Source organism: Octopus bimaculoides, chromosome 9 (assembly GCF_046866305.1).
Source record: "Octopus bimaculoides isolate indiv1 chromosome 9, ASM4686630v1, whole genome shotgun sequence".
NCBI classification, from domain to species: domain Eukaryota; kingdom Metazoa; phylum Mollusca; class Cephalopoda; order Octopoda; family Octopodidae; genus Octopus; species Octopus bimaculoides.
Window position 1 is genome coordinate 35,190,509 of NC_142936.1, and position 17,176 is coordinate 35,207,684.

At 36.4% G+C, this 17,176-nt stretch overlaps 1 protein-coding gene across 3 annotated transcripts in view; it reads right to left on the reverse strand.

The window, feature by feature from the left end:
- The window catches only part of LOC106877133 (uncharacterized), a 50,916-nt gene that overhangs the window by 16,150 nt on the left and 17,590 nt on the right, over window positions 1-17,176 (reverse strand). For all 3 annotated transcript variants that reach the window (XM_014925937.3, XM_014925938.3, XM_014925936.3), the window contains exons 2-6: window positions 16,351-17,111; window positions 9,704-9,895; window positions 8,036-8,371; window positions 7,128-7,251; window positions 2,538-2,761 (exon numbers count right to left, since the gene is read on the reverse strand). In XM_014925937.3, the coding sequence (XP_014781423.1) occupies window positions 2,538-2,761; window positions 7,128-7,251; window positions 8,036-8,371; window positions 9,704-9,895; window positions 16,351-17,088 (1,614 nt within the window). In that variant the 5' untranslated portion in view covers window positions 17,089-17,111. The remainder of the gene's footprint in view (window positions 1-2,537; window positions 2,762-7,127; window positions 7,252-8,035; window positions 8,372-9,703; window positions 9,896-16,350; window positions 17,112-17,176) is intronic.

The window sequence follows — 17,176 nt, forward strand, 5'->3', positions numbered from 1 at the left end:
GACTAATTATTATTTGAAGCGGCAACTGCTTCGTACCGTTCCCGCCAGAACACAAACTGACCAATCACAGCTCCTAATAAGGTCACGTGATAGTGTTTTTCTAATACCTCTCTGGAGCCCCTATTTTGCTTTAAATAGACCAAATTATACCCAGCTAAGGGGTCTCGGTTTAGTTTCTCTTAGAGATCTGTTCCGTGTACCACACAGCAGCAGCAGCCAGCGACAACAACCAACAGCTTCGTACAACTACGACTACCACCGATGTCGCCATCAGCAACATGATTTCTACGACTACCACCATCGTTGCCGCCAGCGTCAACACCACTTCAGCTACGAACTACAAGATTCGCCACCAGCATCGCCAACATTGTCAACACGACTTTCCACGTGCACAAGCTACCAAACAGTAACCGTGGCACATCTCTCTTCGATTCTGTTTGTGTGATTCATCTTCACCACGAAATAACAGCCAAGAGCATAGCCTGCGACGAACGTCTGTACTCAAGAACCCGGCTCGGCATGGAAGCCCTAACATCACGACGAGTGATCGCTCTGCCACACACGCCTCAACTTCTTACATACAGACTGTTCCTATTGTGTACTCAACAAACTGGCAAATTCTTATATGTGTTACTGACTCTTTCTATCTGCTGTATCTCACGCATACACATACATGTATCACTTACACACACTCTTTTCTTTATACGACGGCCTGTCTTTTATTATGTTTTCATTATGTCGCATTCACACTCACACACAGACATACATTATAACGCTACAATAAATATTACTGTTATTCATCTTCTATCGGTTGTGTTCTATCGTCTTCCTTTACTGGCCATTTATGAATTCCCTATGTTATCGAAGTATAACATATATATATATCATTTGATATATTTTTGTGTTCGACCGTATGACGCGTTTAAATAAAAGGAGTCCTGTTTTTCCATTCGTCACCATTTCTCCTTTTGGGTTCGCACGGTCGTTCTTACAATCCTTTCTCACCACTTCGTCCCATGTCTTCTTGGGTCTACCCCTTCAACAAGTACCCTTCACAATTAGAGCTCAGCACATTTTTACACTGCTGTCCTCATCCATATGCATCACATAACCAAACCAGCACAGTCTTCTCTCTTGCACACAACATCCGATGTTTTTCCTCTTAAATCATTTACACTCAGTCATGCATGCACAGACATTACCCATCTAGTGGAGCATGCTAGTTCATTTCTAAGCCTTTGCAAGTCCTTTGTAGTCAAAGTCCATGTTTCACTGCCATATAACATAGCTGACCATACACAGGCATCATACAACCTGCCTTTTACTCTGCGGGAGAGGTTTTTAGTTACTAACAAAGGTAGAAGCTCTCTGAATTTTGCCCAGCCCATTCTTATTCTAGTAACTACACTTTCCAAACTTCTTCCACTACTGCTAACTTGGTCTCCTAGGTAACAGAAGCTATCGTCTATTTCTAAAAATCCCACCAAGTATTTGAGGGAGCCTGTTGTCTGCGCATTTTTAGCACTTTTTGTACCTGCACATGTGCCACACACAAAGACTATATCCTCCATTAATCTTCGTGTGGTACCACTACATCTCTTATGTGTCCAAATCTTGCACTAGGTACAATGTATGGAGTTTCTACCAACAACCTTCTTACATATTGAGCAGGGCCATCTCCCAGAAGGGACTTGTGATTTGTCTGTTTTCCTACTTACTAGGACATTGGTTTGGTTTTTGCTAAATGAACTCTAAGGTTCTTAGATTCCAGACCTTGTTTCCACACCTAAAATTTCTTCTCTAGATCAGGTAGTGATTCAGCTATAAAAACAAGGTCATCAGCATAGAAGAGCTCCCAGGGACAGCTGGTCTTGAATTGCCTGAGGACTAAGATAAACAGGAGAGGGTTGAGAACTGAGCCTTGATGAACTCCTACTTGTAAACTGAATTCATTGCTATACTCACTGCCAACCTTCACCTTACTGGCAGCATCAGTAAGGTGAAGATTAGATATTAAGCATGTGTTAGAAAGAAAACATTCACACAGGAAATACAGTTATTTTACCTCATAACTTTTTGGTCACATGGCCAAGCAAGATGGTATTTAAAGATAGCATTCATTTGTTGTGATACAATAAATACATAACTGGGATAGAAAATATCTTGTAAATTGAAGGGATATGGGTGAGTTTGGGATATGGAAAGGGGAAGGTGATTGAATCTAGTTTGAGTAGAATCTTTTGAAACTGATTCCTATATACATAACCTGTCTCTTTGAAAATTGTAAACTGTTTTGAATAGTTTAGTAGAGCTTCCATGGCTCTAAGAAGTTTAAAGAATTCTCCGATTGCAATTTTTGTTCTTTCTTTAAAGCTATTTCAACCAGCTAACAGGAATAGTGTCTACACTGCTTACACCAGTGGAGTGTTCATCCTAATGGTATTTAGCTCTAAATTATAGCTAAGTGTAAGGGATATTCAGTTGTGTTTTAGTTTATAAATACATAACAAACAAAAATAGAAGTGAATCAATGTAACCTGCATCCAATTATTAATGGTGATACATCGTGAAGTTGGAGTTAATGGATAACGTTGGTACTGTTTTTCTTCTTTGTGTGTAAAAAGAAGGCATATCAAAGTTAAGAATTCTCTTTCAGTTATAAACAAGTTGTGCTGCCAATTGAGAAGGAGAAAATACCGTAGACAGTAAAAGATGAATCCATTATGTCGACCATATCGTATAAAGTAATTACGCGGCCAATCTGAAAAATGAAGAAATCAAGATAAGTCTTTTAAGAAATGCAAAATGGTTAATATTTTCCAGTATTTTGAACACACTCTCTCTCTCTCTCTCTCTCTCTCTCTCTCTCTCTGTCACTCACTCACACACACAAACTCTCAAGGATTTGAAAGGCTTGCACCACAGCATCTTAGTAGGAATAAATAGAGCCAAACAAGTTTTATTCTTCATTTGTCAATCCTTCGTCCTCTCTCTCTCTTTCCCTCTGTTGCTCGCACATGCACATACACACATCATTTTAATGTCAAATTCTCACAGATTGGAAAGGCTTGCAACACAGCATCTTACTATACAACAGTACCAAAATTCTTAGGAGGAATTTTAAAAGAAACTAAATCCTAAGAGGAATAAACAGAGCCAAACAAGTTTTACTCTTCATTTGTCAATCCTTCGTCCAACAGGAAATAATGTTTGATAGCCAAACCATCAATTATTCCTCATCTATGAATAAATTTGGTAACATTATTCAATGTAGATCAAAGTATCTTTTTATATTCAAAGTAGAAATGATTTCTTAACAGTATAAGTCATTAATGAGCAGTTTATAAAATTTACTTCAGGGGAAGATGAATTTAGGAAATGACATATTGTTAGGCTTGCCATATCTCCCAGTTTGACTCAAATTAACAAAGTTTGAAATTCTGTCCTGGTTTTTTGGAAATCTGGAAAAATTTTCTTTTATGATTTTTAACCTGCATTGATAACAAAGACACAAGACCTTGATGTTAGTTAGTCTTTAATGTATGAAGAAAGGAGAGACCTGTGTATGTTTTCCTCTCTTTTCTAAATTTAAAGTCATACAAATGTGTAGTGATCAACTGGTCTTACACCATATTTTATATTTCTGCTTGTTTCTGAAATTTATTGTCACATTGATTCATTAAAATTTTTTACTTATTTTAACATTAATCAAATTCATTTTTTCCTAATTTTTACTATGCTGAAAAGAGCATAAAAGATCTTTAGGATGATTACCCTTTTCTAATTAAGTTTTGTGTAGACATGGTTAAATATGACTACTGTTTCCCAAAGTCCTTTCTGCTACATTGAGATAGATGGGATATTGAAGGCACAAAGTAATGTTTGTTGCTAGTTCATCATCATCTTTTTTTTCTTTTTTTTTAAATAACTGAACTAAAAGTTCTCATGGCTTCTAAAGGTACCATATTCATACCATTTTTCAGGACTTGTGTTTGAAGACATCCCATCATTCCTCAAATTTTGCAGCAGAACTTTTTGAGTCTATACAGAGCAGACAAAATGTGAATGCAATTTCACCAATGGTGAAATGTGAGCTTGCTAAAGACCTAACAAGAACAAATTTTGTGACAACTTCTATGGATGCTTCAAAATGCAAACATTTTTAAATGATACCTACCATTATTCAATACTATATTCTTGGTGAGGAGGTACAAATGAAACTTTTGAATATTATTTTATATTCTTATACTTTTACTGATTACAGTCATTTAACTGTGGTAATGTGGGAGCACAGTTTTTAATGGTTCATTTGATCATATTGACCTAGGTACTTATTTCTGAAAGCTTGTTACTTGTTTTGTATGATCACTTTTTGCCAAACTGCTAAGTTATGGAATATAAACAAAAAAGAAGCTAAATACTGATGTGGACAAGAACATACATACATACACACATACACAACATACATACAAAACATACATACATACATAACAATATACATACATACCTACATGAATAAACAACACACACACACACACACACACACACACACACATCATGGACTTCCATACAATTTCCATTAATCAAATTTCTTGAACAATAGGTGCAGGAGTGGCTGTGTGGTAAGTAACTTGCATACCAACCACATGGTTCCAGGTTCAGTTCCACAGTGTGGCACCTTGGGTAAGTGTCTTCTACTATAGCCTCGGGTTGACCAAAGCCTTGTGAGTGGATTTGGTAGACAGAAACTGAAAGAAGCCTGTCGTATATATGTATATATATGTGTTTGTGTGTCTGTGTTTGTACCCCCAACATCGCTTGATAACCGATGCTGGTGTGTTTATGTCCCCGTAACTAGTGGTTCAGCAATAGACACCAATGGAATAAGTACTAGGCTTACAAAGAATAAGTCCTGGGGTTGATTTGCTCCACTAAAGGCGTTGCTCCAGCATGGCCACAGTCAAATGAATGAAACAAGTAAAAGAGTAAAGAGTAATGTATTGAGGCTTGAGGCTTTAGAAGAAGCTTCTCAAGAAACCACTCTCCAGTGGGACTGCAGCCAGGTAAGATGGCTGAGATCTTGACTGATGTTTTAATCTCAGTTACTATCAAACACATATTGGTGTCAAGACTTGTTGGATTTTGAGATAACTGTAATACAAATTTTGTCGGCATGAAACAAAAAGGCAAGAACAACGGTTTTGCCCAATGTAAAACCAAACTTGGACAGGATCTTGTTGGCATTGGCTGTGGTTCATACATTGTGTACAATTTCTTCCAAACAGCTGTTGGCATATAACCATTTGATATTGAAGCATTTACAGAGAAAATTTTCAAGTTTTTCACATATACACAGTTCATGTATCACAGCTAAAGGAATTTTGTAACTCTACCTGACTGGAATAGAAAAAGCTCTTACAATGTGATAATACCAGATTTTTGTCAATGCTACCAGCAGTTACAAAAACTCTTTGCATTTTCCTAGGCTTGAAATTTTATTTTTATTTCCAAAAACATTGCTTGGGATAGATAAAACCAATTTTGAAGAATGTATGTATGGTTTGTTCATGGGCTGGTCAGTATTACCTTTTTAACAAATAATTCATGTCAAAGAGAAGGATAATGTAAATGTAAAAGATATAAAACTAGAAATGTAAAACCTGATTACAAATACAGAAAAAAGAGAAAAAACTGTGAATCTGGACCTCAATATGCAAAGGCCTTGCTGTGAAAGCTTGAAGAAAAACAGGAAGACATTGGAAAAGAAAAGAAGATTAAAATTACTCAAATGGGTCTCAGTTTCAGTTCCTTTTATCTCAGTTTCTACTCCTGTTAGCCCTGGTTTCAATTTTGAAGATTACAGCAAGCCTACATATACTTAACTTTCTTATAGGCATTAGTGACTTAAACTAATTTCATTCTTCTGTGTTTTTACATTAACTGAATATTACTTTTAAAGTATAAAAATGCTTTTCTGTTTCTTCTATTTTTCATGACAAAGCAGATGGAAACTGCTGAAATTGGAAGGATGACAAAGTAAATCCATAATAGTGTATAGTTTTGTTCCTCTGTTTTGAACTCAAATCTTGCCAAGCTAGCTTTGCTTTTTATCTCTTTAGGGTCAATAAAACGAGTACCAGAAATTATTGTGCTTAAAAACACAATGAAATGCTTGATACAGACTTGAACTCAATGCCATAGACACCCAAACATTTGTGAAGCTTCTCTCTCTCTCTCTCTATTATATATAGATGAATACGTTCAACTAACTGTCTACTACAAGCTTCTTCATCGCCAGCATCTACACCAACTTCTCAACGTACACACCAAACCAGCAATGCTAACATAACTTTCTTGACGCTGTTTGTGAAATGCTTCACCAAGGTTAACAACCAATACAACCTGCAAGAACTCCTGTACCAAGTAACTGGCAACAGCATTAAAGCCTCAACTTCTTACATGACATGTGTCTTTCTTCAGCTCTGCCTTGACGCCACAACTTCTTGGTACAGCACTTCAACCATTAGATACGAACTGGCATTTCCCATTCTTGTTCCTGGACTTTCTTCTAATGTCCTTATAAACTCTTTTCTATGCTCTGTATCTCTCGCATTCACATACACATATTTGTATACACACACACACTTTGTTTACACAACGGCCTGTTTAATATTGTGTTTTATTATGTCGCACTCACACACACACACGGACATTCAAGTTGACAACCAATAAAACCTTACTTTTATACCTTTTACCAGTTGAGTCTCTCTCTTTTTCTTGTTGGCACTTAACTCATTTTAACCTCATTTCATTTTTGCTTTTATATTTGTGCCAACCGTGTGATGCGCTAAAGGAGCCATTCCTTCATCACCATCTCCTGGTCGCACGGTCGTTACACATTTTATGTCTATGTATCTCTATATGTTGTCTTTTTACAAATATATAGACTGAACTAAAGAGAGAGCTAAGAGTGTTTAGCAAGAATACAGCAGAGTGTCTGTGATAGATTACAACTCTCAACATATTAATAGAAAATAAATAAATTTGTCAGCTTTCTCGTTTGTTAAAGAAAATTTGGCAAAAATAAAACTTCAATGATATTACTAAAAATATATACTGTTACTGACCTTGTGTTTTCCAGCCTGGTTCTTGTTGGGTTATTATTTTATGAAAAATCTTCAAATTATGTGAAATATTTTCTTTCTTTATCTCTTCAAATTGGGGCAACCATTTCCATTTCGCAACTGAAACCTGACACAACAAATATTCAGAAAAAAAAAACCGTGTCAATTGGAAGTGTAGCAAAAATAATTTCAATGATTACTGATGTGGACTAAGTGATAAGTTTAACATGATGAGATTATTTAACCCTAATCAAGCAAACTTGTGATCAGAGATGTTCTAGTCATGACCTTATCATCTTTTTTCCCCCTTATACATAGTGTATTTAGGACTACACTATCCAATGTATACTCATTAAGTGATTCAGGTAGATTTAGCTGCTATTGTTAGCAGATCAAGAGACCATAACATGGTGCCTTCATATACAGTATATTGTTTATGCAAGGCAAAAGGATTTTGTTTTAATACAGTTGAGACTGTATGAGCACATGGTCAGCAGCACTATCTCAAATATAGGTGCAGTACTCTAATATGGTGCACATTTGCATTTTGTATACAATCAGCTACTGTACATATCTGAAGAGGAAACTCAGTCTCAGTGATGCAATTTTAGGTGATGATTGTAAATATGATGCTCTTGTTTAGATCTGGGCCAACTCTGAGTGAGCAGATGTACAGCCAAAAGCATTTGAGCCATAGCCATATAGTACTTTTAGGGAATATACAACTATGGGACTACATTATCTAATATCTTTTCTTATTTAAGATGCAAGGTGTGATTTAAGGAAGATTTAACTACTGTTTCAAACAGATAAAGCACACAAACACACACACACACACACCCACACACAGAGGTTCCTTCAATGATGTTAAGGATGAAGATAAGCAATGGAAACAAAATCAAAGAACTTACAGTGTGTGGCATAATAGTTAAAGACTGATCCCAGCCATAGTCTATAACACCCATTTCATTCAACGGCAGTAATATTCGATAAATACAAGACCTTAGATTCGAGAGTAATGTTTCAATCCCAGGCCAATAATTATATAAATCTTCAAAAAGAACCTTCTGCCAATATAGTCCATGATGTGCACCTAACATTTTAGGATGAAGAGTTTTTGTCTTGAGTCTTTCAATCACTAATTCAGTTAAAGACCCTTTGTTGTTGTCATCGTAATCTTGAACCAGTTCCAGTTTATAGAAACTTCTGGACAGCTGCACTGCAAGGGCAAACTCACTGTTATTTCTCTAAAGAAACAAATAAAAAAATACTTTCTATTGTATTTATGTCTGTTTAATTAGTTACACACACACACACACAAATTTATATGTATGTGTGTGTGTATATATATATATATATATATATATATATATATATATACAAACACATATATTAACCTTAGAATTGTTTATAAATGAATAACAACATTTACTGATGAAAACAATACAATTTTTTGTGAAATCTGTCTGTCCATAACATAACTTCCAGTTTGGTTTGCTGCACCCCACTCTCTCTTACTCTCTCCCTGCCATGATTAGTACTGTATTATTTTATCAACCCCTGCAGGATGGAAAGCAAAGTTCAACAAGGCAGGATTTAAACTTTAAAACGTAAACAGTCAAAACAAATACTGCAAAGAATTCTCTGAAGCTCAAAAGATTTGCCAATCCACCAACGAGCTATAATCCATAGTAAAAACATATAGTAACATACCATATCTTATTGGGTCATGTAAACACCACCAAAGCCTTTCATCAATATAAGTGCAGACACGAGTGTGTGGTTAAGAAGTTTGCTTCCCAACCACATGGTACCAAGTTATAAACACATGGTAAATGTGCATGCATGCATGTATATATGTATATATGTGTGTATGTGTGTATGTATGCATGTATATATGTGTAGGTGTGTACGTTTGTTTCTCCTTTTCATTGTATCATGTGATTACAATAAAATGTCATTCATTTCCAATATTCTGCAAAAACATATCTTGCCATGGGGAAATATTACCTTGCTTGAAAACAGGTAAATTTTGGTGACAAGAAGGGCATCTGGCCATAGAAAATCTGCCTTAATAACCTCTATCAAACGTTACAGTAATCATAATGATGACAATGATGAATAGGTCCATTTAATGTTGGTATGAAAAACTAAATATAAAATTATAGAATAAATTGACTGAGTTCCTTTCAAGCATTGGGCCACACGAAGGCGAAGTGGCTGAGTTCCTTTCGAATGTTGGCTTTCATGGAGGCAATGACCAATTTTGGCATTATATTGTGCTTGGGAAGAAGACCCATCAAGTCGATCAAAATCGCAGTCATGGCAGATACCAGTGTCATGCAAATTGGCATCCATGCCAGTGTAATGTAAAAGCACCCATTACACTCTCAAAGTGGATAGCATTAGGAAGGGCATCCAGCCATAGTAAACCATGCCAAATCAGACTGGAGTCTGGTGCAGCCTTCCAGCGTGCCAGTCCAGCCAACCTATCCAATCCATGCCATTATGGACAACGGACATTAAATAACGATGATGATGATGAAATTAACATAATGTAAAATATTCAATGTATTTACCATCTCATTATCTAAGAGGGGGTGATTTTCAATCCTTTTATATGACTTCACCCAAGCAACAATATTTTCAAGTTGATTTTTTCTCTCTCTGATATCCAGTTTATACAATAACGTTTGGTTGTTCCTCATATAATGTGATGTTAGATCATTGCCGCATACAATAGCCAGCTCAATCAATTCATCTGAAGACAACTGGAATAAAAAGAGCAATCAATTAATTTAAAAAATAAATACTCAGCAACTTTATTGAAGCTTTTTCAGTTTTTTCTTTTCATTTTGTTTGTTTTACTTTATCAAATTCGAGACATGCAGCTAGAGATCCATAATGAACCTGTAGTGGCGCCTAATATCAATTGCTATTTCTGGAGAGTTTATCCACGCATGCGCAGGGACTAGTTCCGGAAGGAATACAGGAAGAGTCTCATGCGCATGCGTAGTCATCCATATCCAAGTGTTCCCGTGCATTTTCACTCTCTTTGCTCGCTGAACTTCGTGGAAGCTAGACGTCACAGTAGCAGCTCTCCGACAACTCAACACTGGAGCTACATAGATAACCAGAGAGGAGAAAAATGACTTCTAACCACGCAACTTCATTGACGGCGTCTCATCTAATCAAAGGGCGACATGCTACCGAATTCCCTCCTAGTGTGAGCAGAATTCTACTGTAATAAAAATATTGTTGTGTTGTTAGTTTAGAGTCTGCGTTCCGTTTTCTTCCTTAAGAAATTTAATGTACGGAATCGGAATACACCTAATGGTGTATAACCACTTCCCTACAAACCAATTGCAAAAATGTTATGTTTAGTACTGAGTGCACTATGTTGCTTTTTTTCATGGCTTAATCAAGTGAGAAAGAACATCCAAGACCGGTGAGAGAAAGGGGTGATGTTGTCCATAGGCAAGAGACATAGCCTGAATATTTCCAATAAAATGGACTTCACTAAAGGTCCCCAAAGATAGCTAGGTGGTGGTATTAAACTGGGTGATAGGTTAAGTTTACTACTCAAGAACAAGAATGGTCATTATAATGACCTTCCACACAGTTTCTGTTGTCCAAATTTCAAAGCTTTGGTCAACCAAAATCTATGGTAGGAGATATATCACCAAAATGTCATGCAGTGGGTTCAAACCAAAGACCATGTAGTCACAAAGTAAACTTCTTAACCACATAGTCATGCTTGCATTCTGATCTGCTGCATATGGAAATGAAAGAAAGATACTGAAAATAGCAAGGAAAAGATGCCAGTGTTGTAATGTAATGGTCAACAAATTTTACCCTGTCATCATTATAATCTCCTTGGCAAAGACACTTGACTATCATCTGCCTTGTCCACCGACTATAAATATGTTCTATGTCAAAATACAGTTCATAAACAAAATTAGTAAAGACATCATATAACCATTGAATGTTTTTTCAGCTTGCAGTGATAATCTCAAAAACTTCTCTTGAGCCAACAGGAGAACCTCTGAGTGATTATTTAGCCTGCCAGAAATAGCAGGTTATACATCCTAAAGAAAAGAAAATAATGTAGTTTCTGATATACAAAAAGATGAGATGGTCACAAGTGGAACACCTTTAATCATAGAAAAAGATGTAACATGACGATGACAACAGCAGTATCATAATTATCATTATTGTGTCTAATGATATCACCATCATAATTATCATTGTGGTGTCTAATTTTTTTCCATGTTTGTAAGGGTTGCATACTATGTCACTATTGGTTTTGGTCCTTCGTCATTTTTTTCATTACATTCAACTTCCTGGGTTCAATTTACATCACTTTATCCCATGTCTTCCTTGGTCTTTTTCTTCTATGCATTCCTTCATCTTGGATTATTTGGCACTTCTTCACTCAAATGTCATCTTCTATATACATCATATGTGCATACCAGCTCAGCTGACTCTCTTGTACACTATATCTGAATCTTGGCATACCTAATTTTTCTGTCAGCCTATTTCTGCTCTATCATTTTTGAAAACTAATATTACATGTCCATCAAAGTATACACATCTCATTCCTTGGTACATCCTTCTCATTCATTGTCTATGTCTTGCAACAACGTAGCATAGCATTTCATAAATATGTCCCATATAAGCTGTCCTTCACTCAGAGACACAATCCTTTTGAAGAAGATCTAAGCAAAAGTAACATCTTTCATTCCAGTCATACTCTAGTTGCCATACTTCACTACTAATTACCAACTGGGTACCTAAAGCTATTAACTACTTCTGAGGTACTCTGAGCATTTGAAAGTATTTAATGGGTGATGCTTTTGATCCTACTCTTCTTGTGAGCTCGTGGTTTACAACTGACTATACAAAATTTCTACCTGTTCCTGTATTTCATAATGTGCTTCTCTTCATAATTAAAACTGCACAGTAACTTACCCCAAACTGCATACCACTACTCTTGATAAATATTCTTACTGTTTGGCTCAGAGAAGCCAGGTATTTTTCACATCTCATGTATAGTTTGAGATCATTGATTTAGAGCAAATGAGTTATTTTCACCCTGGTTTAGGAAAACTCTTAAACAGAACTGGATTTTCTCAGTATGTTTGTCAGAGGGATTAATACAATGATGAAAAGTAATGGCGGGAACAAGTCACCCTGAAATATTGTCCTGCATATTTTCACATTTCATACAATATATTTCCACATTTCAATTCTACTTCCCATGATATTATTAAAAAACTGTTAATGTTCTCTTTGCTCTCATTCTTTTCATGTCAAAAGCCATTATCTTATACTTTCTTATAATTTATCCAACTAACAGCCAAGTTCTGCATTATCATCCATACCTCACTTAGTATCATGCTATTAATATACAACAGATCAGTAGTTCCCTTTGAGTTCTTTCAGCATCTCTTTTGCTCCTCTGGTAATAGATTCTCTCCAGAAAACTAGACACTTCATCAGATACAGGGCCAGTTAATAATTTCCAGAGTAATGGTAAGCATGTAATAGGCCTATAATTTTTGACTTACCCTTCCATTTCTTTGTTCTTCTGTATTTGCACTGTCTTCCCTTTTGTCATTCATGTTAGAGCTCCATTTTCTACAGTCAGTAAGAAACAGTTTTATAAAGCTGAGTGTGCTGATGAGATGTTTTTTAAACCAGAATTCCTGACACTATCTGGGCCAAGGGCTTTCCAATTTAGTAGTTTTTACGCATCTTTTTCACTTTCTCATCTGTAATATTTATATTCTTTTGTTTTTACCTATTTTCCATTTCACTCTCAAATTTCTGTAACTAATTTGCTTCCCTGTTATGTTGAACCTCTTTACCCTAAATATCTGACCAAAAGTCCCTTGCTGCTTCAGTATTTGGCATCTGATGTTCATTCACATTGTTATTTTCATAATTTCTGAAGGACCTATTTAGTTGATGACTCTTGTAGTTTTGCCTCTCCTTCAAGATCCCATTCTTCAAGCTTTGCAACATAAAATTTTCTTTAAAGCACTCACAAAAAAGAACTATAATTTCCCAAGGAAATCCTTCCCTCAATAGCCAGAAGTAGACAATAAAACAAAAAGTTTTTTTTTAGAAACATTTTAAAATTTATTTATACATTACAGACACATGCATGACTATGTGGTAGGAAGCTTGCTTCCCAACCACATGGTTCTGGGTTCAGTGCCACTGCATGGCACCTTAGGAAAGTGTTTTCTACAATAGACTTGGGTCAACCAAAGCTTTGTGAGTGGATTTGGTAGATGGCAACTTCCTCACCAGGCAACATGATAGGCTGATGCTCACACATGTGAAGTCTTTCCCAGGTGAAGAGTACACTCCAACATAGGCTACTAGTTAGTGACTTCAGAATTAGGGCTAGAAAAACTCAGAGAAATAAACCATACTGGAAAAGAAGATTATGGAAGCTCAAAGACCAAGCAAACCAACAAAAATTTAGAGACATTCTATTGGAGGCCTCTGATGATAGAGAGGAGGAGAAAGGGACATATAGTTTAGAGGACAACTGGAAGTTCCTGTGGGACAATTTACTGGGTAGGGGGCACTGACCAAATCTGTGGCTGGTGCAAAGTCCGAGCTAAACCAAGAGTGACATGATGGTAGAACAAGGAGATGGACAGCACTATAAAAGCAGAGACAGACCTGGAAAGACTGGGAAAATGGTGGAAGCAGAGCATTATATCAGGGAGCCAGAAGGGAGACTAGGCAACAGGTTTACATAGCAAAAGGAACAGCAGAAGGTAAGAGGTTTGCCAATGTTCTACAATGTAAGGATCAGAGGTGTGAGGTGCTCAGGATTGTAAAGCAATGTATCAGAGAGAATAGTAATGTGATGGGTGAGAAATGTGTGTGAATGGATAATGGTATGCTTGCATTTAGTGACTCAGAGAAGAAAGATGTTTGGAGATGCCAGGTTATTAAATGTGGAGAATGATTGGGAGAAGGAGAGTCATTCAAATTTCAAACCAATTGAGGGACCAGCCAGAGGTGATAGTAGTATAATAGATAAGGTAATTAAGGTTATGAAGGCTGGAAAAGCCCCTGGACCATCAGGTATCAGAGCTGAGATGATTGAAATATCCAGTGGTGTGGAATACAGCCTAGTCACTTGCATAGCTAACCAGGTTATTCAGGAAGACATCAACCCCAAAGACTGGTGTAGTAGTACTATAGTTAGCTGCTACAGGGGTAAAAGTGATGCCTTAGATAGAAACAACTATAGAGGTATCAAACTGTTGGACCAGGTTATGAAAATTACAGAGAGGGTTATAGCTCAATTGATTAGGAATAGAATTAAACTAGATGAGATGCAGTTTGGGTTTTTTCTTGGGAGAAGTACCACAGATGCCATCTTCCTAGTGAGACAGTTGCAAGAAAAATATTTGGCTAAAAGTAAACCATTGTACTTAGCTTTTGTCGAACTGGAGAAAGCTTTCGACAGGGTTCCCCACTCTCTTATTTGGTAGTCTCAAAGGAAGCTAGGAGTAGAAGAGTGCCTTATTAGAGCTGTACAAGCCATGAACCATGATGCTATCAGTAAGGTGAAAGTTGGCGTTGGATACAATGGTGAATTTAACGTACAAGTTGGAGTTCACCGGGGATCAGTTGTTAGTCCACTCTTATTCATCCTAGTTTCTCCAGGCCATAACAGTAGAATTCAATACTGGATGTCCATGGGAACTGCTATATGCTGATGACCTAACTCTTATTGCTGAATCTGAAGCAGATTGGAGAAGAAGTTCCAGGTATGGAAGCAAAACCTGGAATCAAAGGGCCTTAAAGTTAACCTAGCAAAAACTAAAGCTGTTGTTAGCAAGAAAGCAGATAAGACTCTCTTTCCATCAGATAAACAACTCTGCTCAATTAGTAGGAAAGGAGTGGAAAGTAATTCCATTTGCTGCACCCAGTGTAAGCTATGGGCGCATAAGAGATGTAGTGGAATCCCAGGTAGTTTAACAGATTAAGGTTGCTTTCGTGTGTGGCAGATGTGCAGGAACAATAAGCACTAAGAGTACATGAGACTTAAACTCTCTCCAATGTCCAGGAGGCTCTCTTCAGGGAGCAGATAGTTTCTGCTACTTAGGTGACCAAATTAGTAACGATGGTGGATACTCTGAAAGTATTGTTTCTAGAAAAAGAATAGGATGGAGGAAATTCAGAGAGCTACTAGCTCTGTTGGTAACAAAAAGTCTCTCTCTCAGAGTGAAAAGTATATTGTATGATGCTTGTTTATGAATGGCTATACTCCATGGCAGTGAGACAGGGGCTCTGAATGCAGAGGACATGCATAGACTGGAGAGAAATCAAGGTAGTATGCTCTGTTGGATTTGCAACATCAGTGTACATGGCCAACAAAGCACAACTGTTTTGAGAAGAAAGTTAGGCATAAGTGGAATTAAATGTGGCTTGCAGGAGAGGAGACCCATGTGATATTTGTAAAAGAGTATCACTGACATACAGTCAATGTCATTCATTTCCAATATTTTATGAAATTAAGTCTGGTCACGGGGAAATATTATCTTGCTGGAAACAAGCGAGGGTTGGCAATTAGAAGGGCATCTGGCCAATGATAAATCTGCCTCATTAAACTCCATCCGATCCAGGTTACCATGAATGAGGATGGTGATGATGAAACAATGATGATAATCACTAGCATCCAACAACATAGTCATTGGATTTGTAGAACTCCAATGAGTAAGTTGTTGAAAAGTGGCTAAAGACAAAGCCTAAACATAATAAATGTCTCTGCTTGCTAAGGAGATAAGTAGCTGGAATAGTGATCTGAAAGTTGACAAAATTTTACAGCTGGCAAAATTTTACAATTCTACATGACCTCTGAAGGAAGATTTTTCTATGAAATCTTGGCAAATATCCAAAATAAAATGCAACAAACTTTTATGCTCAAAAATTTTGAATATATAGATTTTAGAAATCAAGTTAGATGGATCAAATTTTAGAATCATTTATTGAGTAAAATAAGTTTTACATTTTAAACATGTAGCCAAAACATACCTGAATGTTTTTTTTAAATTCTTCCTATAAGTGGCTATATGTCTCACATATACAACTAGTTTTGGCCAGTTATCAGTAAATTTAAAGAGAACCAAACAGATGAGAAATCATTTGTTTAAATAATAATTTTGAATAAAGATGGAAAAATACAACTTACGCCAAACATATGACTGACTCTTTCGGTACTTATCAGTCCAATTTGAAGATGTAAAGGTTTTTTTGGAACCTCTCCACAATATTCTAGCTCCATATCATTGTGAATATCAAACAATTTTGGTGGAATACAACAACAGTCTTTAAAAAGGCAGAAATCAGAATCATAACTGAAAATCGCAAATGCTTTGCTATCCAACAGTTGCTTGGCCATCATGTCATCAGCTTCACCTGAGCAATTCACTACTTTACAACCACATTCTGTCAGAGCAGAAGTGAAAATCATATCACGAAGAACAGGCCTTACAATGTCATCACATAACAAGTCTTCAATGCTTATTTCATTGTAAAATACAGATAACATATTTTTAATCTTCCTCATATCCTTTTGAGAACGAGATAACCATGTGTTTAATCTCCTCTTAGTGGTTTCCTTGCATGAACCTCTTGCACCATCAATTAAAAATGTTAGATGGATATCCACAGACTGTAAATTCTTTATCAGAGCAGTTACATAGAGGGATAAAGAGGAATATTCCCCACCATAAAGTAATAGATATTTGTTTTTATTTATGTTTAAAAGATTTGTCATAAACTTATCATAAACCCAATTTGCAAAACAGTAATAATCAACCAGTATTTCAATTCCTTTTTGCTCACGAGCAACTTCAACAAGGTCAACAAAAGTGCAGCACTGTTTTTGGTTCTTGAGACAGTAGGAGAATAACCCTTGAACACCCATCTTTTTTCCTTAGAAAGATTCACCTGCAAAAGCAAATAGAAGTTCATTAATTAAATATTACAAATATTTTGACAAGGCACAAAAGTCC